The following is a 23,601-nucleotide window of genomic DNA, read 5'->3' on the forward strand; positions in this document are numbered from 1 at the left end:
CCTACTCTTCTCGACCCCATGGACTGCAGCCCACCAGGCTCCTCCATCCATGGGATTTTCCAAGCAAGAGTACTGGAGTGGGGTGCCATTGCCTTCTCCATTATTAATGCTAGTCAGTGTTATACTCATTGTTTCTGGAACTAAGTTAAAGACTCTTAAATTGATCATGTGATTTTGAGAAACATACATTTTGTAATTATCTTTCCTAATCATTTTTTGTATTCAAGTGAATATTTTCAAGCATAGAAAATGCTTAGTCTCATTTCTTAAACCTGACTTCTCTATCACTGATGTCTCTTACAAATTATTTTGAAGAGATAAGGAGAGTGAAATTTATCAATATCTACCCACTGAGATAAGGAAAATAATGCTCAGAGAAGAGCTTGTAGAAAGTAGCATACCTCATGAATGACATCTAAATTTACATCACTATTTCTCAAAGCTCAATTCCAGATAATTTTTATTACTGCTTCATATACAGCTATCCCTCTTCAAGTATACATACACCTGACATGAATTATTTTCTAAATATAAAAATATAGAAAAAAATCATACTCTGTCTTATGATATTTTGCAGATGTGCAGAAGTGTTACACATCCAGGTGTCATTTTCTTGATCACTTGCTAAAACTTTAGACAAGAACAAAGAAGAATGAGTAGAGAGAATTGCTCCTCCTTTACTGAGTTCATTTTCTTAGGAATTACTGAGAACACTGAGAACAAAGTGATCCTATTTACAATATTTTTCCTTTTTTATCTCATCAATCTTTTGGCAAATCTCGGAATGATCACCCTGATTAGGATGGATCCCCAGCTGCACACACCCATGTACTTTTTCCTCAGCCACCTCTCCTTCTGTGACCTCTGCTATTCCACAGCCATCGGCCCTAAGATGCTGGTGGACCTATTTGCCAAGAACAAGTCAATCTCTTTCTGTGGCTGCGCTCTGCAATTCTTGGTCTTCTGTATCTTTGCAGATTCTGAGTGTCTCCTGCTGGCAGTGATGGCCTATGACCGGTACAAGGCCATCAGCAGCCCCTTGCTCTATGCAGTCAGCATGTCCAGCAGGGTGTGCTCCCTGCTCATGGCTGGGGTTTACCTGGTGGGAATGGCAGATGCTCTGATACACACGACATTAGCATTCCGCTTATGTTTCTGTGGGTCAAATGTGATTAACCATTTCTTCTGCGACTTACCTCCACTTTTCCTCCTTTCCTGCTCTGATATACAGGTCAATGAGTTGGTGTTGTTCATTGTTTTCGGTTTCATTGAACTGAGTACAATTTCAGGAGTTCTTGTCTCTTATTGTTATATCATACTTTCAGTCTTGAAAATCCACTCTGCTGAGGGGAGATTCAAAGCTTTTTCCACCTGCACTTTCCACCTAATTGCAGTGGCCATTTTCCAGGGAACTCTGCTCTTCATGAATTTCCGACCAAGTTCTTCCTACTCTCTAGATGAAGACAAAATGACCTCATTGTTTTACACCCTTGTGATTCCCATGTTAAATCCTCTGATTTATAGTTTGCGAAACAAAGATGTAAAAGAGGCCCTAGAAAAATTGAAAAATAAACTCTATTTTTAAATATTTTTATTGTATATCTGTACATATGACTACACACATATAGTAATAGCTTAATTAAAGTTATATGGCATGATACATGAGAAACATAATTTTTTTCAGATTCCAAAATGAACAATTATTTGTATTAAACCCCACTCCTAAGAGATATTGCAGTTGCCCTCAAATGTTATGCTTAGTATGTGGCCAGAGTTTCTATAAGGCACTTGCTATGCTTGAAAAAGCTTTTGACATTTCTAGTTGTGCTAATTCTGGAGTAATTTTCCATTCAAACATTATTTAAATTTCACTAAGACATTATACATGTATTGAGCAATCTTCCACCACTTAGGTTCTTTATATTTTATAGTACATTTTTTTTTTTTAGATTCTGTATTAATGAACTTAAGTTGGTGCTAGTATTAGACAATAATGAACTAAATAGTCAAGTAAGTCATAATTAGACATAAAATCATCATTGAGTAAAAAATTGAGTGCTGTAAATCCAAAAGCAAAGTATCTAAAACTAGTGTAAAGTAAAAGCATCTTTGGATAAAGATATTCTGTCTCGTATCTAAGAAAGATCCATTTTGGATGATGAAAGGATAGTGGTCAGAGGATGTGACAATTGGACAGGTCTTGAAACAGAGAATCCCCTGTCTTTAGCAGTAAAGAAGTTATGTGTTCTGCAACATGGTATCATCACAAGGATCTTAATCTAAGTAAACTATGTCAGTCAGGGAAAATCTAGTACTGTATGATCTCATGTATATGTGGAATCTACAAAGGTAGAATGAACTCATAGAAACAGGAAGAAGATTATTGGTTGCTAGGAGTTGGAAGGTGGGAGAAATGGGTGATGCTGTTCAAAGTGTGCAAACTTTTTGTTATTACATTTGATGAATAAGTTCTGGATATCTAATATACATGGTGACTCTAGTTAACCATACCATATTATAAGCTTGAAATTAACTACAAAAGTAGACCTTAAATGTTCTCACTATACACACACTACAATGGTAACTATGTGAGGTGATGAATGTGTTAACCAATTTTAGTGCAGTAATCATTTCACAATGTATACATAATTCAAATCATCACTTTGTATATCTAATGGATGTAAATGCCATTTGACAGTTAGTTCTGAATAAATCAGGGAAAAAAAGAGGAAAGGAAGTCGAAAATTAGGTTACAAAGAGCAATGGGAAAAGCCTTGGTAAAGTACATTATTGTGCTGTCACTATCAGCTATCAACACTGTGTCATATCATCTAAGATAATATCCTTTCCTTTTTCCTCATTTTCATCCCTGGTTAAACATTTTTCTTTGCCTCTTTGAGTTCCACAAACAACTATCTACTTAAGGCATTATTGTACTTTCTGTGACCTTAGGAAGCAGCCCAATCACACCAGATACCAAAATGGTAGACCATGTTTTAGGAGTATGGAGAATTCCATTGCTATCTGTTTGGGAGGACTTAAGGAGGACATAACATCCAAGTGTAACATCCAAGATATTTTTTTCCAATTTTGTATATAACTAAAGGCTGAGCACCGAAGAATTGATGCTTTTGAACTGTGGCATTGGAGAAGATTCTTGAGAGTCCCTTGGACTGCAAGGAGATCAAACCAGTCCATTCTGAAGGAGATCAGCCCTGGGATTTCTTTGGAAGGAATGATGCTAAAGCTGAAACTCCAGTACTTTGGCCACCTCATGCAAAGAGTTGACTCATTGGAAAAGACTCTGATGCTGGGAGGGATTTGGGGCAGGTGGAGAAGGGGACGACAGAGGATGAGATGGCTGGATGGCATCACTGACTTGATGAACGTGAGTCTGAGTGAACTCTGGAAGCTGGTGATGGACAGGGAGGCCTGGCGTGCTGCGATTCATGGGGTCGCAAAGAGTTGGACATGACTGAGTGACTGAACAGAACTGAACTGAATATAAATAATAGTAAACAAATTATTTTAAGAAAAATAATAGAACTCTGTTGATTTAGAAAAAATTGTCACCATGCACAATTTTTAAAATGAGACATCTTCACTCATATGATCTATATACATAGAAAAATTCCCAAAGCAAGTATGTTTTTATCCTTGCAATTATTCTCTGTTCTTCATTTGATAGTGAAAAATGCATAACAATAAATATTTAGAAACCACTACCTTTACAAATACTAGTACCATGTAGTATAGGGAATACAAAGCAGCCATTGATTTTATTACTGTGGCCTTTAATGTAGTCAAAAAAAATTCTTAAACAAATAAAATAAACATAATTCAGAAAAGAGTGCACTATTAAGACAATGTGAAGTCACAAAATCAGTGAAATGTCCTTGGATGATATGTGGTTGGAGAATGGGAAAAAGCTGATATTTGGAAATGAGGGCTGTCTTGAAAGGGATTGACAGGAATGTTTATAGTGTCATTAGTCATATCAGCTGAAAAGTAGAAACAAGCTAGTGTTCATCCTTCTGAAAAATGGATCGCCAAAGTGTATTATATCCATAACATGAAATGCTATTCAGCCACATAATGAAACAAAATTCTAACAGATGTAACAACATGGATAAAACTTGAAAATATTTTACTGAAGAAAATAAACCTGACAGGCAGCACACACACACACACACACACACACACACACAGCATGATTCTCTTTATACACAAGGCCAATAATAGGAAACCACATAAAATCAGAAAGTAGATTAGCAGTTGCCAGGCTTGAGAGGAAGGAAAGGAGAGTGAGAGCTAGAAGGTGTAGATTTCTTCGTGGGCTGATGAAGACGTTCTGGAAGTATATAGAAGTAGTACTGAGTGAACAAACTTGAAAGTGCACTAAAAATCAAAGAACTGTATACATTAGAAGGATGATTTTATGACACAGGATTACATTTCAAGATAAAAGAAAATATATGACCAAAGTGTAATATTCCAACATGAGGTAGTGAAGGGGAATATTTCAGAAACACAATGAACAATCAAAAAGGGTTGGATGAAGGGGGATCTTTTAGAATTTCACTAAGTTTCCTCTTTGACTAGAGAAGGAGGAGACAGTTTCCGGGTAGCTGACACACACCATACAAATCACTTGCAGTACTCTTTCTTCCATAGAGCAATTTGGACACAATAATGAAGCAGAAAAACTCCTCTTCTGCTAAGTTGTTTCTGAATTCACAGGGGAATGTTGTGGTGGTTGTTCTGTTTCAAAGTCTGTCTGACTCTTGGCAGCCTCAGGGATGGCAGTGCACCAGGCTCCTCTGTCCTCCACTATCTCCCAGAGTTTGCTCAAATTAACGTCCATTGAGTCAGTGATGCTATCTAGCCATGTCTTCCTCTGCCAGGGGAATATACGGAAGCAGAAATATAATTAATGAAGTCTTTGAATAACACTAAAGCCTGAGGGCCATAGCACAGGGATTAAGTCCCAATATACCTGGTGAAATAAAAGACCAAATGCTCATTAGTGTTCAGCTACCCAAGACCTGCTCTTTCCAGGTATGTTTCCAGATCCTAACTGAAGAAAAATAAGAGAAAATATTTAAATTGGGAGGAAAATAAAAGTTTGTAAGTCAAGGACTTTATGCCTATATACTCAAATATAAATCTGTATTTAATGGCAGAAATAACATTTTTTTCACAAAATTGGAAGATTCTATCTGAACTTGTTAACATTCATAATGTAATTTTATTTTCCTGCTGGATCACATAAAAGTCTTTGCTCCTTTTTTCAATGAGCAACTGTACATGAATTTAAAGTGTGTTTTGTTTTACAGAAACAAAACAATTAAGGTGTGTTTTGTTTTATAGCATACATACCACAATAAAAACAAAAACATGTACAGATTCACCTCCATGTAGACCACGTACTATATTTACTTAGGTCTAAAGAAAAAGTCCATTGTTTTCACTTACATTAAGATATGTACACAGGCATACACATAAACACAGCAGAGAGAGCAAGGTCTTTGCATTTTAGAAGCATTTATTGTCCCTCATCTAATTTACATTCAATTAAACTGAAAGTCATTTAAAATCTAAAGTGATGCAAATATATGTGGCACATTCTGTTGTTTTCACTTCCTTTTAGCTCTTTTCTTCCACTGGTCAAGAGAGTCACCCTAGACGGTCACCTCTCCACAAAGAGGTAACGAGCGTTATGGGAAAGCAATAGCAAATTTCTAGGAACAGGTCAGTAATAACTTATTTCATGTCTCACCAGATGCTAAGCAGAAGATAAGCTAAGACCAGTAACATAATGATTTTTATTATTACTAGTCAGTGATGTACTCACTGTTTCTGGAACTAAGAAGAACATTCTTAAACCAGTCATGTCTTTCTGAGAGACAAAAAATAGTAATCATTTTTTTTTTTTTTTTTTTTGGATTCAAGTGAATATTTTTAAACCCAGGGAAAGCTCAGTCCAAAGTCTTGAATCTGGTCTTACTAACACTGGCTTCTCTTCCATGTGGTTTTAAAGAATTGAAGAAAGGTAAAATCATCCAGCTCTTCTATCTGATATAAGAAAAATAAGGCTCAGAAGAATTTGTAGAAAGTAGCAACCTCATGAATGGCATCTAGATTGACTTGAAACGTTCTCAAAGGTTGTCCTCATATGCCTTTTATTATTGCAGAATAGACAGTTATGCCTCTTTAAAGAGTAGGTACAAGACTGGATTATTTTCTAAGTATAAAAAGGCAATTAAGGGGAAAAAAAAACATGATCTGCCTTATGATTTTTTTCTTTGATGTGCAGAAGCATTAAACATGCATATGTGATTTTCTTGATAACTTTCTCAAAAGTTTGCACAAGATCTAAGAAGAATGGAAAGAGAGAATTGCTCCTCCTTGACTGAATTCATTTTCTTGGGAATTACTGATAACACTGAGAACAAAGTGATCCTATTTACAATGTTTCTACCTGTTTATCTCATTAATCTTCTGGCAAATCTCGGAATGATCAGCCTGATTAGGATGGATCCCCAGCTGCACACACCCATGTACTTTTTCCTCAGCCACCTCTCCTTCTGTGACCTCTGCTATTCCACAGCCATTGGCCCTAAGATGCTGGTAGACCTATTTTCCAAGAACAAATCAATCCCCTCCTATGGCTGCGCTCTGCAATTCTTGGTTCTCTGTACCTTTGTAGATTCTGAGTGTCTCCTGCTGGCAGTGATGGCCTATGACCGGTACAAGGCCATCAGCAGCCCCTTGCTCTATGCAGTCAGCATGTCCAGCAGGGTGTGCTCCCTGCTCATGGCTGGGGTTTACCTGGTGGGAATGATAGATGGTTTGATAAACACGACATTAGCATTCCGTTTATGCTTCTGTGGGTCAAATGAGATTAACCACTTTTTTTGTGATGTTCCTCCTCTCCTGTTGATATCTTGCTCAGACACACAGCTCAATGAGTTAGTGATATTCATGATTTTTGGCTTTATTGAATTAAGCTCCATTTCAGGAGTCCTTGTCTCTTATTGTTATATCATCCTATCAGTCTTGAAGATCCACTCTACTGAAGGGAGGTTCAAAGCTTTCTCCACCTGTACCTCCCACCTAACTGCTGTGGCAATTTTCCAGGGAACTCTGCTCTTCATGTATTTCAGGCCGAGTTCATCCTACTCTCTAGATGAAGACAAAATGACCTCACTGTTTTACACCCTCGTGATTCCCATGTTAAACCCTCTGATTTACAGCCTAAGGTACAAAAATGTAAAACAGGCCCTGGAAAAATTGAAAAATAAATGATTTTAGTTATTTGTATTAGGCATTTGTGTACACATATGCATTCATATACATATATTGTTTACTGGTTTACTAAAATTAAATGATAGGATACATGAGAATAATAATTTCTCAAATTCTTAAGGTGATATTTGTATTAAATCCTAACTTTGTTTCCCCCCCACATCTCCTGTTTCATTATGCTTTAAGGATTTATATATATGCCTGTGTGTGTGTATATATAGCACTTTGTCTATGTGAAAAACTTTTGTCTTTTCCATTGTAGTAATTTTTGTTCAGTGTTTAATTAAAACATTGTTTTCAATTACACTAAGATTTATTGTGCATTTACTCAGTGATCTTTGAGCCTGTAGCCTTTTTATATATTATTGTAGATCTTATAGTTTATGCACTATGGAAGTTAGTACTAAAAACAAATTTAAAACACAGTCAAGTAATTCATAATTGGCTTCAAATTCATCATGACATAAAACATAAAGGGCTATAATTTCAAAACAGAAATATCTAAAACTATTCAAAAAGATACTTTGGATAGAGATATTCAGTCAAATCTTAAAAAGATTCAATCTGTGAAATGAAAAGGTTGTAGTCAGAGGATCTGACAGTTATTCAGATCTTAAAGTGGCATTACTGAGTCAATGGACATGAGTTTAAGTAAACTCCAGGCATTGGTGATGGACAGGGAGGCTGGCGTGCTGCAGTCCATGGAGTCGCAAAGAGGTGGACACAACTGAGTGACTGAACTGAACTGAGTGTACACGTCTATGTCTTTTAGAAGTCATGTTTTCTACAACATGGAAGAACTGTGAGGTCATGTGTTAAGTGAAATATTAATAGACAGGAAGACAAGTACTATATGATCTCACATATACATAGAATCTAAAAGGTCAAATTCAGAAACTCCCTGACAACCCAGTGATTAGAACTCAATGTTCACTAACTGGGTCCAGTTTGATCCCTGATCAGGGAACTAAGATCCCAGCAAGCTGAGTGCTATAGTCAAAAAAAAAAAAAATGAAATTAACACAAACAGAGTGAGTTGAATGTTGCTAGGACCCAAAAGGTAGGGGAAATTGGTGATATTGGTAAAAGTGTACAAACTTTGTTATTTGATGAATAATTTAGGGGGATTTAAATGTATATGGTATATCTAGTTAACAGTAATGGAAATGAGAAATTTGCACACACAAAAAAGTAGATCTTAACTGTCCGCGCTATACACACACTCAAAATGGTAACACGGAGGTGAAGCTTGTGTTAATCAACCTTATTGTGGTAATAATTCCACAATGTACACATATATCACACTGTGTACTTATAATTACACATGGTATTAGCCAATTACATTTGAATCAGTTCAGTTCAGCTCATTTCAGTTTCTCAGTCATGTCCGACTCTTTGCGACTCCATGAATCGCAGCACACCATGCCTCCCTGTCCATCACCAACTCCCAGAGTCCACCCAAACTCATGTCCACTGAGTGAGTGATGCCATCCAGCCATCTCATCCTCTGTCGTCCCCTTCTCCTCCTGCCCCTAATCCCTCCCAGCATCACAGTCTTTTCCAATGAGTCAACTCTTAGCATCAGGTGGCCAAAGTATTGGAGTTTCAGCTTCAACATCAGTCCTTCTAATGAACACGTAGGACTGATCTCCTTTAGGATGGACTGGTTGGATCCCCTTGCGGTCCAAGGGACTCTCAAGAGTCTTCTCCAACACCACAGTTCAAAAGCATCAATTCTTCGGTCCTAAGCTTTCTTCACAGTCCAATTCTCACATCCATACATGACCATCGGAAAAACCATAGCCTTGACTAGACGGACCTTTGTTGGCAAAGTAATGTCTCTGCTTTTGAATATGCTATCTAGGTTGGTCTTAACTTTTCTTCCAAGGAGTAAGTGTCTTTTAATTTCATGGCTGAAATAACCATCTGCAGTAATTTTGGAGCCCCCCAAAATAAAGTCTGACACTGTTTCCACTGTTTCCCCATCTATTTGCCATGAAGTGATGGGACCGGATGCCATGATCTTCGTTTTCTGAATGGTGAGCTTTTCGCCAACTTTTTCACTCTCCTCTTTCACTTTTATCAGGATGCTCTTTAGTTCTTCTTCACTTTCTGCCTTAAGGGTGGTGTCATCTGCATATCTGAGGTTATTGATATTTCTCCCAGCAATCTTGATTCCAGCCTGTGCTTCTTCCAGCTCAGTATTTCTCATGATGTACTCTGCATATAAGTTAAAGTTAGATAAAAATAAGATGTATAAAGATTAGATTTTTAAAGACATACAGAACAGCTGTCTACTTTTTAAAGTATAATATTGTGCTGTTGTTATCAACTACCAATTCTTCTGCAGTTCTTCCAAGATAATTTTCTTTCCTTCTTCCTCATCTTCTACTCTGGTTAAATGCCCACCTCTCTATGGTTTACAAACAATCACCTTTAAGGCATTGCTTTACATCACCTGTTTGTGAGCATTCTTTGCTAAAGAACTAGCATTCCATCCTTGTTAACCAAGCACTGAATTTTGCCTGGTATATAAAATAAATAAACATGAACTTACCTAAAAACAGTAGGCAACATTTTTTGACTATTGACTAGCCCTGTGACTCAGAGGTTAAAGCGTCTGCTCACAATGCGGGAGGCCTGGGTTCAATCCCTCAGTCAGGAAGATACCCTGGAGAAGGAAATGGCAACCCACTCCAGTATTCTTGCCTGGAGAATCCCATGGACAGAGGAGCCTTGTGGGCTACAGTCCATGGGGTCACAAAGAGTCAGACACGACTGAGCGACTTCACTTCGCTATGTCTGGATAACACAAAATTAACTGAAGATTTGTTAAGTATCTTAACACACACACACACAGAGACACATATCTCACAACAGTGTATACATATTGTATGTATATACACAACAGTTTTTTGGAAGGTGTATAAAATTGTAATGGACACTAAGATAATATTCTTATAAAGATACATGTATTTGTTAATTGCACTACAAGTAAGAAGCTATAACACCTTAATATTTGACTATTACATCTGACTTTGATATGGCTTCCTGAAGGCTAAAATACTGAATCAGTTTGCTGAGAAAGCTAGGCTACAATCCAATCATATATTTGAAATATCATAAACTACTGAAGAACACTCTTATTTACACATTAAAATTGCAAAGTTAAAAGCCTCAGATGGTCTTAAATTTTCCAGCTGCCATTGTAAAATGTCCTTATGTAAAAATATTTCAGAATGAAAAAATAAATGAAAACATTCCTTTGTTATTCATGGTGGCGGAGAAGGCAATGGCGCCCCACTCCAGTACTCTTGCCTGGAAAATCCCAAGGACAGAGAAGCCTGGTAGGCTGCAGTCCATGGGGTGGCTAAGAGTCAGACATGACTGAGCGACTTCACTTTCACTTTTCACTTTCATGCACTGAAGAAGGAAATGGCAACCTACTCCAGTGTTCTTGCCTAGAGAATCCCAGGGACGGGGCAGCCTGGTGGGCTGCCCTCTATGGGGTCACACAGAGTCGGGCATGACTGTAGTGACTTAGCAGCAGCAGCTTAGCATTCATGGTGGTATTTGTAAAACACTATGGCATGTTAAGAAGAGTTCTCATGGTAAAAACACTGTAAGATAGCTATTCTACAATATAAAAGGTTTATAGATTTCTATTTCTGGTATATTTTATTAATTTATTAAAACTTCTTTTGAACTGTTGCTTATGAGGAGTAACATGGCAGAAAACATTGGCTGGAATATATTAAAGTCACATAAAATATGGTGTCAATGAGTGAGTGAAAGGCATTCAATCGTATCTGACTCTTTGCCACCTCATGAACTAAACAGTCCATGGAATTCTCCAGGCCAGAATACTGGAGTGGGTAACCGTTCCCTTCTCCATGGGATCTTCCCAACCCAGGGATCAAACCCAGGGCTCCCTCACTGCAAGCGAATTCTTTACCAGCTGAGCCATGAGGGAAGCCCATGATTTCAATGTTCTGCCATTAATTATTGGTTTACTAATATAATATGTTAACAGCCTGTCTATCTCAATAGTCATTCTTTTCCCATTTAATCTTTCTACACCACATTCTTCTCAAACAACCAGTGCAATGTGTGATGGTAAATATCATTGTCCAAATGCAATTGATCAATGAGTGTGTCATGTATTAATATTACAGTCATATATCTTGACCTCTTCCTTCATCCTTGCCACTAAAATAAACAAGTGTAAATATGGCAAAATCAATGTTAGATTTGGGTAAATGTCTAACATAGAGGACAGATAGAGGCATACTAATTGTGGGTTGCACAAGTATATTCATTATAAATCATGCAGTAATAATGTTCAGTACACCAGTAAGTAGGAGGTTCTGTGTTATAGCCAGAGGCAGCAACGTTTAACCTCCCTGGACATCTCTCTCTTTAGTTAGAAACATGCTATGGGCCAAACATCCAAGTCCACTCTAAATTTAAAACATCACTCTTCCTTTCTATCCCTCAGGTTCCCTGAAGTTAAATAGAGGCTTCAGCTAGATTACCTCTAAGATCCTTTCCAGCTGGTACAATCTGTCTCTATAAAATACAATTCTACTTCTGCATAAATTCACCCCCAGTACTGGAAAGGACTTGAAAATTATTTTTAAAAAAAAAAGAGAAAAAGAATCACTTCATATTCAAACAAGAAATTGTTTGATATGTGTAGTCTGTTTAACCCAAACTAGTGGTGACATAAAGCCATCTAAGTAGTATAAGTTTCAGAAGGGCAAACATTTTCAAATGTGACCCTTTTGTGTGTTCTGTTATTCAGATTCAGAAACTCATACTCATCCCCAAAGTGGATATCCAACTATTTAGCACTGAAGTAAATAAAACTTAAATAAAATGTTAGAAATTGTATCTTGCAAGGAGATCCAACCAGTCAATCCTCAAGGAAATCAGTCCTGAATGTTCATTGGAAGGACTGATGCTGAAGCTGAAACTCCAATACCACCTGATGTGAAGAATTGACTCATTGAAAAAGACCCTGATGCTGGGAAAGGTTGAAAACAGGAGGAAAAGGGGACAACAGAGGATGAGATGTTTTGATGGCATCACCAATTTGATGAATGTGAGTTTGAGCAAGCTCCTAGAGTTGGTGATGGACAGGGAAGCCTGGCATGCTGCAGTCCATGGTGTCGCAAAGGGTAGGACATGACTGAGCGACTGAACTGACTGATTGACCAAACGGCAAAGTGTAACCAAGTGCAGTATCTGAGGATGTGAATCAGCCGTGGCTTTTACACATTGACAATAGATTGAGAATCGCCACTGCACTTAGTAAACACCATGACAGTCTCTTATTACCATAGCTGGATATAAATGTTCAAGAACCCCAAATACCTTTCCTAGAATTATGCCCAAGAGTGAAGAATGAATACGTCCACTGAAATACATGTACAGAAATATTCATCATTGGGTTATTTGAAATCATGTAAAAATGGGACCAGTTCAAATTTGTTTCAGCACATTAGATCATGACTTGACAAACTTTTCTTTGAAGTATTTGTGTGCATACTAAGTGGCTTCGGTTGTGTCTGACTCTTTGTGACGCCATGGACTGTAACCCACCAGGCTCCTCTGTCCATGGGATCCTCCAGGCAAGAATACTAGAGTGGGTTGCTATGACCTCCTCCAGGGAATATTCCCAGCCCAGGGATCAAACTTGTGTCTCTTATGTCTTCTGCATTGGTAGGTGGGTTATTTACCACTAGCACCACCTGGGAAGCCCTTGAAATATTTAATAGTGTATATTTTAGGATTTTAGGCCATAAATATTAGTCACAACTAAACAGTCCATAATATATGAATAAATGGTATGCCCCAGCTCTAATAAAACATTATGAGTCAGGTTCACTGACCCTTGATAAGCAATGTTATCACAGTCTGTGTATAATAAAACTATACAACAATGAGAATGAATGAATGACTTCTGAATATGATAATGTAGAAAAATTTCACAAATAAAATATTGATGAAAAATACCCAGACATAAAAGAGTAAAAGCTCTATGATTTCACTACTGTATACTTGAAAAATATACAAACTACCATATCACATTGCACATCATTTCTGATGGCTGCATGGAGAATTTTTGGGAATCTAGCAATATGCCTTTTTTTCTGGTTTTGTGTATAGGAATCTTTCCATTTTTGAAAGTTTCCTTGCAGTATACATTTTTAGATTAAAATTTTATATATTTATGAATGCATTTGTGCTAAGTTGCTTCAGACATGTTTGACTCTATGTGACCCTATGGACTGTAGCCTGCCCAATTTCTCTGTCCAAGAGATTCTCCAGGCAAGAATACTGGAGTAGGTGGCCACGTCCTTCTCAAGGGGATCTAGGCAACCCATGGATCGAACCGTAGTCTCTTATGACTCCTGCATTGGTAGGAGGATTCTTTACCACTAGAGCCACCTGGGAAACCCTTCTATGTGTATCAGTTCACTCGCTCAGTCGTGTCCAACTCTTTGCGGCCCCATGGACTGCAGCACACCAGGCCTCCTTATCCATCACCAACTCCCGGAGTTTACCCAAACTCATGTCCATTGAGCGCTGATGTTATCCAACCATCTCATCCTCTGTCATCCCCTTCTCCTACTACCCAAAATCTTTCCCAGCATCAGGGTCTTTTCCAATGAGTCAACTCTTCACATGAGGTGGCCAAAGTATTGGAGTTTCAGCTTCAACATCAGTCCCTCCAATGAACACTCAGGACTAATCTCCTTTAGGATGGACTGGTTGGATCCCCTTGCAGTCCAGGGGACTCTCAAGAGTCTTCTTAAACACCACAGTACAAAAGCATCAATTCTTTGGCACTCAGCTTTCTTTATAGTTCAACTTTCACATCAATACAACACCACTAGAAAAACCATAGCCTTGACTAGACAGACCTTTGTTGGTAAAGGAATGTCTCTGCTTTTGAATACGCTATCTAAGTTAGTCATAACTTTTCTTCCAAGGAGTAAACATCTTTTAATTTCATGGCTGCAATCACCATCTGAAGTGATTTTGGAGCCCGAAAAAATAAAGTGTGACACTGTTTCCACTGTTTCCCCGTCTATTTCCCATGAAGTGATGGGACCAGATGCCGTGATCTTCATTTTCTGAATGTTGAGCTTTAAGCCAACTTTTTCACTCTCTCCTCTTTCACTTTCATCAAGAGGCTCTTTAGTTCTTCTTCACTTTCTGCCATAAGGGTGGTGTCATCTGCATATCTGAGGTTATTGATATTTCTCCTGGCAATCTTGATTCCAGCTTGTGCTTCTTCCAGCCCAGAATTTCTCATGATGTACTCTGTATATAAGTTAAATAAGCAGGGTGACAATATACAGCCTTGACGAACTCCTTTTCCTATTTGGAACCAGTCTGTTGTTCCATGTCCAGTTCTAACTGTTGCTTCCTGATCTGCATATGAGCTTCTCAAGAGGCAGATCAGGTGGTCTGGTATTCCCATCTCTTTCAGAATTTTCCACAGTTTATTGTGATCCACACAGTCACAAGTTTTGGCATAGTCAATAAAACAGAAATATATGTTTTTCTGGAACTCTCTTGCTTTTTTGATGATCCAATGGATGTTGGCAATTTGATTTCTTGTTCCTCTGCCTTTTCTAAATCCAGAAAATGCCTTTTCGATGTGTATATTATACTCTAAAAATGGCTTTCCATAAACACAGTACATTCACTATGAGATTGTAGAAGACTGTTAATTTTTATTTTTAAAATGAAAAGTTCATTGTACAAGTGTTCATTATATATTTATGAAATTGCTGTAGTGCATACTTCCTAGAGTCTCTCAATGTGTTATTAATCTTGATGTTACTAAAACTGCTGCCTTGCTTGTAGAACAAAACTGTCTTTATACAACCACTGGCTCTCTTAGTCTTTCTCAGAGCAAGAGAGAGCTACAATGTACTTCAGTTCAGAAGCATGCAATGCATTTTATATCATTATAGATTTGGGGACCAGAAAACTACATTCTGAAGAAGATCTTGATCTGGGTAGTATTTGCCTACACAGAATTGCTTTAGTGTCACCAAGGCACCAGGGAAACTCTAAGTATAGTTTTTTTTTCTTACTTGCTTATATCTTAGGAATATGTTTTCTCCTAAGACAAGCTTTTAAACTATTTAAGATCTTCATTTTCAATGAAACACAAATCCCATTGTGAGATATATCAGGTTATCCAGCTTGCAATAATAATGCAGCTACCCAAATTCAGATTTCAGTTGTTGAGTGGGAGTAGATCAAAATGATGTTAGTCTTCATGGTTTTGAGGAGCAGCCCTGTTAAAAAGCTATAGCAAGGTTCTGACTGAACAAAATGTAACTCAAGGGATTTTTATACCTTGTAATAAATGAAAGTAACTGAGGGAGAAATTAGAAAAGATAGGAATAGAATTAGGTAATCAAGGACAATTCTACATACACTGTATGTATAATAGAAAAGCAAATAATGATAGTAAAATTCTTTTGAAACAAGCTTAACACCTTCTGGGTTTTAGTGGGGAACTATTAAAATTAGTTGGGGTTTAAGCTGTGTGGGGTGAAAAAGTTGGCTTAAAGCACAACATTCAAAAAATTAAAATCATGGCATCTGGTCCCATCACTTCATAGGAAATAGATGGGGAAACCAGTGGAAACAGTGTCAGAGTTTATTTTGGGGGGCTCCAAAATGACTGCAGATGGTGATTGCAGCCATGAAGTTAAAAGAAGCTTACTCCTTGGAAGGAAAGTTATAACCAACCTAGATAGCATATTGAAAAGCAGAAACATTCCTTTGCCAATAAAGGTTCGTCTAGTCAAGGTTATGGTTTTTCCAGTGGTAATGTATGGATGTAAGAATTGGACTGTGAAGAAAGCTGAGCGCCGAAGAATTGATGCTTTTGAACTGTGATGTTGGAGAGACTCTTGAGAGTCCCTTGGACTGCAAGGAGATTCAACCAGTCCATCCTAAAGGAGATCAGTCCTGGGTGTTCATTGGAAGGACTGATGGTGAGGCTGAAACTCCAATACTTTGGCTACCTCATGAGAAGAGTTGACTCATTGGTAAAGACCCTGATGCTGGAAGGGATTGGGCGCAGGAGGAGAAGGGGACAACAGAGGATGAGATGGCCGGATGGAATCAATGACTCCATGGATGTGAGTCTCAGTGAACTCCGGGAGTTGGTGATGGACAGGAAGGCTTGGCGTGCTGCAATTCATGGGGTCATAAAGAGTCAGACACACTGAGGGACTGAACTGAACTGAAGCTTCGCCTAAACAATATCTCCACAGGAGTACAGCTCATATTTTAGTATTGGGATCTAAGGAGAAGCGAAAAGCAAAAGAGAAAAGGAAAGATATAAGCATCTGAATGCAGAGTTTCAAAGAATAGCAAGAAGAGATAAGAAAGCCTTCCTCAGTGATAAATGCAAAGAAATAGAAGAAAACAACAGAATGGGAAAGACTAGAGATCTCTTCAAGAAAATTAGAGATACCAAGGGAACATTTCATGAAAAGATGGGCTCCATAAAGGAGAGAAATGGTATGGACCTAACAGAAGCAGAATATATTAAGAAGAGGTGGCAAGAATACACAGAAGAACTGTACAAAAAAGACCTTCACGACCCAGATTATCATGATGATGTGATCACTGACCTAGAGCCAGACATCCTGGAATGTGAAGTCAAGTGGGCCTTAGAAAGCATCACTACGAACAAAGCTAGTGGAAGTGATAGAATTCCAGTTGAGCTATTCCAAATCCTGAAAGATGATGCTGTGAAAGTGCTGCACTCAATATGCCAGCAAATTTGGAAAACTCAGCAGTGGCCACAGGACTGGAAAAGGTCCATTTTCATTCTAATCCCAAAGAAAGGCAATGCCAAGGAATGCTCAAATTACTGCACAATTGCACTCATCTCACATGCTAGTAAAGTAATGCTCAAAATTCTCCAAGCCAGGCTTTGATAGTACGTGAACCGTGAACTTCCTGATGTTCAAGCTGGTTTTAGAAAAGGCAGAGGAACCAGAGACCAAATTGCCAACATCCACTGGATCATTGACAAAGCAAGAGAGTTCCAGAAAAACATCTATTTCTGCTTTATTGACTATGTCAAAGCCTTTGACTGTGTGGATCACAATAACTGTGGAAAATTCTGAAAGAAATGGAAATACCAGACCACCTGACCTGCCTCTTGAGAAACCTATATGCAGGTCAGGAAGCAACAATTAGAACTGGACATGGAACAACAGACTGGTTCCAAATAGGAAAAGCAGTATGTCAAGGCTGTATATTGTCACCCTCCTTATTTGACTTATATGCAGAGTATATCATGAGAATGCTGGGCTGGATGAAGCACAAGTTGGAATCAAGATTGCCAGGAGAAATATAAATAACCTCAAATATGTAGATGACACCACCCTTATGGCAGAAAGTGAAGAGGAACTAAAAAGCCTCTTGATGAAAGTGAAAGAGGAGAGTGAAAAAGTTGGCTTAAAGCTCAACATACAGAAAAAAAAGATCATGGCATTTAGTCCCATCACTTCATGGGAAATAGATGGGGAAACAGTGGAAACAGTGTCAGACAGATGGTGACTGCAGCCATGAAATTAAAAGATGCTTATTTCTTGGAAGCCAAATTATGACCAACCTAGATAGCATATTCAAAAGCAGAGATATTACTTTGCCAACAAAGGTCCATCTAGTCAAGGCTATGGTTTTTCCAGTAGTCATGTATTGATATGAGAGTTGGACTGTGAAGAAATCTGAGCGTCGAAGAATTGATGCTTTTGAACTGTGGTGTTGGAGAATACTCTTGAGAGTCCCTTGGGCTGCAGGGAGATCCAAACAGTCTATCCTAAAGGAGATTGGTCCTGCGTGTTCATTGGAAGGAATGATGCTAAAGCTGAAACTCCAGTACTTTGGCCACCTCATGTGAAGAGTTGACTCATTGGAAAAGACTCTGATGCTGGGAAGGATTGGAGTCAGGAGGAGAAGGGGATGGCAGAGGATGAGATGGCTGGATGGCATCACCGACTTGATGGACGAGAGTTTTAGTGAACTCCGGGTGTTGGTGATGAACAGGGAGGCCTGGCATGCTGCAATTGATGGGATCACAAAGAGTTGGAATCTACTGAGTGACTGAACTGAACTGAATGATTATGTAACAACAATGTATCTTGCTTAAGGACATGTTTCTCCTTCTTAAGAAGAACCTTCTGATTAATCTTGCTGTTTTAAAACCTATGTTGTGGGAGTAGGTCTGGTGATACCTTTCTATTGCTAGTTTTAATCTTGTTAACTTAAGATGTATGTTGGGGAATGGGTTTGGTAAAAGTATATAAGGGATTGATAAAACTAGTGAGTGGGACACTCTCCGCCCCCTTCTGATGCCTATGTCAGAAGCTTTCTCTCTTTTTGCACTGTAATAAAACTTCTGCCACAGGAAAGCTGTGAGTGATTAAGCCTGGTCCCTCGTCCTGAAGCTAAATCTTCTTTGGAGATCACAACTCCGAAATTGTTCACTGTAAGCTATCAGTAGGAGATTGAAGGATGGGAATAAGATGATGTTTGGTTTTGAAGGCTGCTTTGAAAGGCAACATTGACATAAATGTTAAAACATAATTATTCATAATAGATTAAGAGTAGAGACAAGCCAACATCCATCTGTCTGAAGAATGGATCAATAAAATGTATTGTATCTATAAAATGCAATGTTGTAGTGCCATTTAATGAAACAAAATTCCAATGCGTTCAGCAACATGACTTAACCTTAAAGACACTGAACTGAAGAAAAGAAACCTGACAATACACACACACACATAGACACACATTATTTCATGATTCCTTTTATGTTAGATGGCCAGATTTGCAATTACTTAGACTCAGAAAGCAGACCAGTAGTTGCCAGAGCTGGGAAACAGAAGAAGAGGTAGTGACAGACACTGGCATGAGTGTCTCATTGATGCAAATGTTCCAGAAGGAGATAATGGTGATGGGTGAGCAACCTTGAGAATACATTTAAACCCAAAGAACTATTTATATGAATATATATATATATATATATGTAACATTTAAATAAAAATAAATATGATCAAAGTGTAGTAATATCTCCACATGAGGTAGTTTCAGAGAATGCTTCAAAAACACTATGAACAATCCAAAGAATTTGGAAAAGAGGGATCTATTTTATTTTTGTTAGATTTCCTCTAACTAAAGAAGGAGAATATTGATGGAGGTGTCAACTACAAATTAGCACTTGCCAAAAATCTTTGCCAAGAACTGAACAACAAGAAGGGTGTTTGCCGTCTGCCTCTGTGGAGACTGAACCCTGTGCTGCAGCTGCTGCTGACCTGCGACACCCCCGAGGGGAATTCAGTGTGGAGAGGGAGGCACTCTGTGCCCCAGGGAAACTGGTGGAACTTGGTCTTTAGATTTTAGATATTTTCAGAAACTGATTTTATGATCTGAATCCTTGCTTCCTTTCATATCTAGAAAATCACTAAATCCCTTCATGGAGACATTAGCTTCTTGTAACCAGCAGAAAACCTTTTGTAAAATAAGCATTTGGTTGCATAGAACTCTCCCTTTCATTAAAATTTCATATATTGACCTTCTGCCAGTGCCTCTTTGGAGAAATCTCTCAGAGCTACCTGGGATGCTGTCTCCCAGGCTGCAGTCCTCATTTTGCCCCCAATAAAATTTAACTCACAACTCTCAAGTTTTGCACCTTTTTGACCAGATAGAGCGTAACTGTGGGGAACACCTTAAATACCTTTTGCAGTCTTCTTTGTACCATAGATTAATTTGGTGACAATATTGAAGCATAAAAGTTCAGACTTTGCTAAGTTTTTTTCTGAATTTACAGGGGGATACGCAGAAGCAGAAATAAATTTAATGATGTGTTTGCATATTGTCAAAACCTAGACACACTGGCAGAGGGATTTAAGTCCCAGTGTGCCTGGTAAAATAAAAGCCTATCTGCTTATTCAGCTACCCAAGACCTGCTCATTTCAGGTAAGGTTTCCAGGTAATGATTTTAAGACTCTAGAACAAATAGCTATTGTTTGGGGAAAATAAATTTGTAAGTAAAATATTTTATGCCTGCTGCTGCTGCTGCTAAGTCACTCAGTCGCGTCCGATTCTTTGTGATCCCATCAATTGTAGCACTCCATGCCTCCCTGTCCATCACCAACTCCCGAAGTTCACTCAAACTCATGTCCATGGAGTCGGTGATGCCATCCAGACATCTCATCCTCTGTCATCTCCTTCTCCTCCTGCCCCCAAACCCTCCCAGAATCAGGGTCTTTTCCAATGAGTCAACTCTTCGCATGAGGTGGCCAAAGTATTGGAGTTTCAGCTTTAGCATCAGTCCTTCCAATGAACATTCAGGACTGATCTCCTTTAGGATGGACTTGTTGGATCTCCGTGAAGTCCAAGGGACTCTCAAGAGTCTTTTTAGGTAGATATGATAGGGAAAAGGAGTCCAAAATGGCGGTGACTAAAAGACAAGGAAGGTCAAAGGAAGGTCCGAGGACCAGAGTGAAGACTTCAGGCAGAACAAACAGCACTCCTGGCTAAGCCCAATTTGCATAGGGCAGGCCCAGGTGGAGGAAAAAAAAAAAAAAAAAACATAATAAAGGAGGAGCCAAAGAGCTTTCTCATAGACTCTCTCTCTTCCCTGTGCGTGCACTCTATCTCTCTCCCACTCTCTCTCTCTCCCTCCCTGCACAATCCTCCACTCTCTTCTCTTTGAGTCTTTGGGGTGGTATGCCCTCACACTTCGAGGATGGATTCTCCTTCTATCTTCTAAATAAAATAGAGCTGTAACACTGATTTACTTAAGAGCTATAACACGGTTTGTCCAAGACCCGAGAGCTGTGATGTGCTGAGGGCTTTAATGTCCGTCGCTCCAAATCTTTGTTGTGATGAGACAAAGAACTGAGGAATATACACTCACATGACAATCTTCTCCAACACCACAGTTCAAAAGCATCAGTTATTCAGTGCTCAGCTTTCTTCACAGTCCAACTCTCATATCCATACATGACCACTGGAAAAACCATAGCCTTGAGAGACGGACCTTTTTTGGCAAAGTAATGTCTCTGCTTTTGAATATGCTATCTAGGTTGATCATAACTTTACTTCCAAGGTTAGTCATACCTTTTGTTCCAAGGCACAATCTTTTAATTTCATGGCTGTAGTCACCATCTGCAGTGATTTTGAAGCCTAAGAGGACTTAAATGCATCATCAATTCTCTTTTGTACAGATATCTTGTTTTTGCCTCTCTAATAAGAGAGGAAATTATGAGTCATAAAAAGGTTTTAACACCTGAGTCAGTCTTTGTTCTAAAGAGATATAGTGCAGGTATAAAATAAGTGCATTTTCCCCACTTTTCATTTCTAATGTTTGTTAGTGGAATCCAAATATTCCCACAAACTACATCAAATCATTGCATTCATCAAAAAAAAAAAAATGATTTTAGGTACTGATTATTTGAATCTGTTGGCATTTCATGCATTGCTTTGATATTTCTTCATATACTTTTATTACTGGAAATATTCTTAAATGACATGAGGAAGGTGAATATTTAAAAAAGGAGGAAACAAAATGAATCATAGGAAGATGTAAATTACTAAGTTGGTAAATCTTGTAATTCATCAGATCTCTGTTTTGACTAGGTAAGGAGAGTTTAGATTCAGTGTAACTGTTCAGCTTAAAATGAACATAATCTGTATTTTTTATACTGTCAGATCAATATGTTGACAATAGTGAAGAAATAAAGCTTAATTTTTGCAAAGGTTGTTACTGTTTTCACAGGGGAATATACAGAGCAGAAAATATAATTAACCAAATGTTAGCAAACACTGAGCCAGAGGATGGACGCTTCAGAGACTTAAGTCCTAAATGCTACCTGTCAAAATAAAAGGTTAGCTGTTTATTTTTTAGACATCAGTAGCAAGGACAGAAAGACCTGCTCATCCCAGGTATGTTCTTGAGTCTCCAGATTTAAGAATATAGGAGAAAAACAGCATTAAAAAATGAGAGATTTATCAATTAATTACTTATGCCTACCAATTCAATATAATAAACTCATGAGTTTAAAAGTCAGAAAATATTATCTTCTCACAACTGGAAGAATCTGTCTCTAGCATCTATAAAACGATTGTTTAATTATTTTCTTTTAATTTAGATTCACAGGAAAGCCTTTACTCTTTGTCACTGAGGAAGCATATATGTAGTTTTTTTTATTTTATTTCAAAAATAATATAGGTAGAACACTATAAATAGCAATATTTGCAAACAACTCCATGTAAATTATATGCAAATATATACCTAAAGAAAATCTGTCACCAATATGCTAATTCTTATATCAACAGAGACGTGCATACATGCAGACATGACACATGCAAATACATACACACAAGAAGGACACTCTATATATCAGAAGTGTTTATTATACCTCATCTCATTTTCTTTTTAATATAAAAATCAATTAAAATCAAAGAGACACAAATGTGTGTGTTAAATTCTGTTGTTTTCAGTTCTTTGTATAGTTTTTCTTTGGCTGATGAAGGGATCTATCCTTTGGCACCAGGATGAAGCAGAGATCAGTAATGAGAACTGTGGCAAAAGCAGCAACATGTTTCTATAGTAAAGGTCAATAATGTTTATTTTATGTCTACCAAATGCTAAAGGTAACTTAGACCAGGACTGTAACATAGTAATTTTCATTATGAATAGTTGCTGATATGCTCTAGAATGTATAGAAAATCATTTCAAACCTACATTATCTGAGCTGTATTTTGAGAAACATAACAATGGTAACAAATTTTTGTACCCAAATGACTATTTCCAGAGATGGAAAATGTTTAATCCTATAACTGACAGCCAGGTCTCAAACACTGGTGTCTCGTCTATGGTATTTTGAACATAAAATAAGACATTAATTCTTCTAATTATACCTCCAGAGATAAGAAGGCAAAAACCTAGGAAAATGAAAAACTCATAGAGTTTTATATACATCATAATGACATGCAGACTTAGATAAAACTTTTTCAATGTGTAATATAGTTTTTTGTTTGTTTTTATTTTTCCAGGTAGGTAACAATGTTCCTTCAAAAAGTAGGTACATGATTGGGTAATTTTCTGAGTATAAAATAACATTTACACAAAGAGACTGTGCTCTCCTTTACAGGTATTTTGCAGATGTCCATACATTTATCTATACTTTTCCTGACCATTTTGTCAAAAATTTAGATAAGAAAAATTAAAGA

General features: G+C 37.8%; 2 protein-coding genes across 2 annotated transcripts; both read left to right on the forward strand.

Annotated features, from left to right (window-relative positions):
• Positions 1–609: 609 nt before the first annotated feature.
• On the forward strand, positions 610–1,585 carry LOC147358679 (olfactory receptor 5W2-like). Its single transcript, XM_086342109.1, has one exon. It carries the CDS (start codon positions 653–655, stop codon positions 1,583–1,585), a length of 933 nt encoding a protein of 310 aa, XP_086198235.1. The 5' UTR covers positions 610–652.
• Positions 1,586–6,369: 4,784 nt separating this feature from the next.
• LOC147358680 (olfactory receptor 5W2-like) lies at positions 6,370–7,308 on the forward strand. The gene has a single exon (XM_086342110.1). The coding sequence runs from the start codon at positions 6,385–6,387 to the stop codon at positions 7,306–7,308; it is 924 nt and encodes a 307-aa protein (XP_086198236.1). The 5' UTR covers positions 6,370–6,384.
• The last annotated feature ends 16,293 nt before the right edge of the window (positions 7,309–23,601 follow it).

This window comes from Bos grunniens, chromosome 15 (assembly GCF_055505025.1).
Source record: "Bos grunniens cultivar Pamir isolate PY7600 chromosome 15, Bosgru_T2T1.0, whole genome shotgun sequence".
Lineage (NCBI taxonomy): Eukaryota > Metazoa > Chordata > Mammalia > Artiodactyla > Bovidae > Bos > Bos grunniens.

Coding starts and splice junctions, on each gene's coding strand:
- LOC147358679 (XM_086342109.1), top strand. CDS start 653: ATGAGTAGAGAGAATTGCTCCTCCTTTACTGAGTTCATTTTCTTAGGA.
- LOC147358680 (XM_086342110.1), top strand. CDS start 6,385: ATGGAAAGAGAGAATTGCTCCTCCTTGACTGAATTCATTTTCTTGGGA.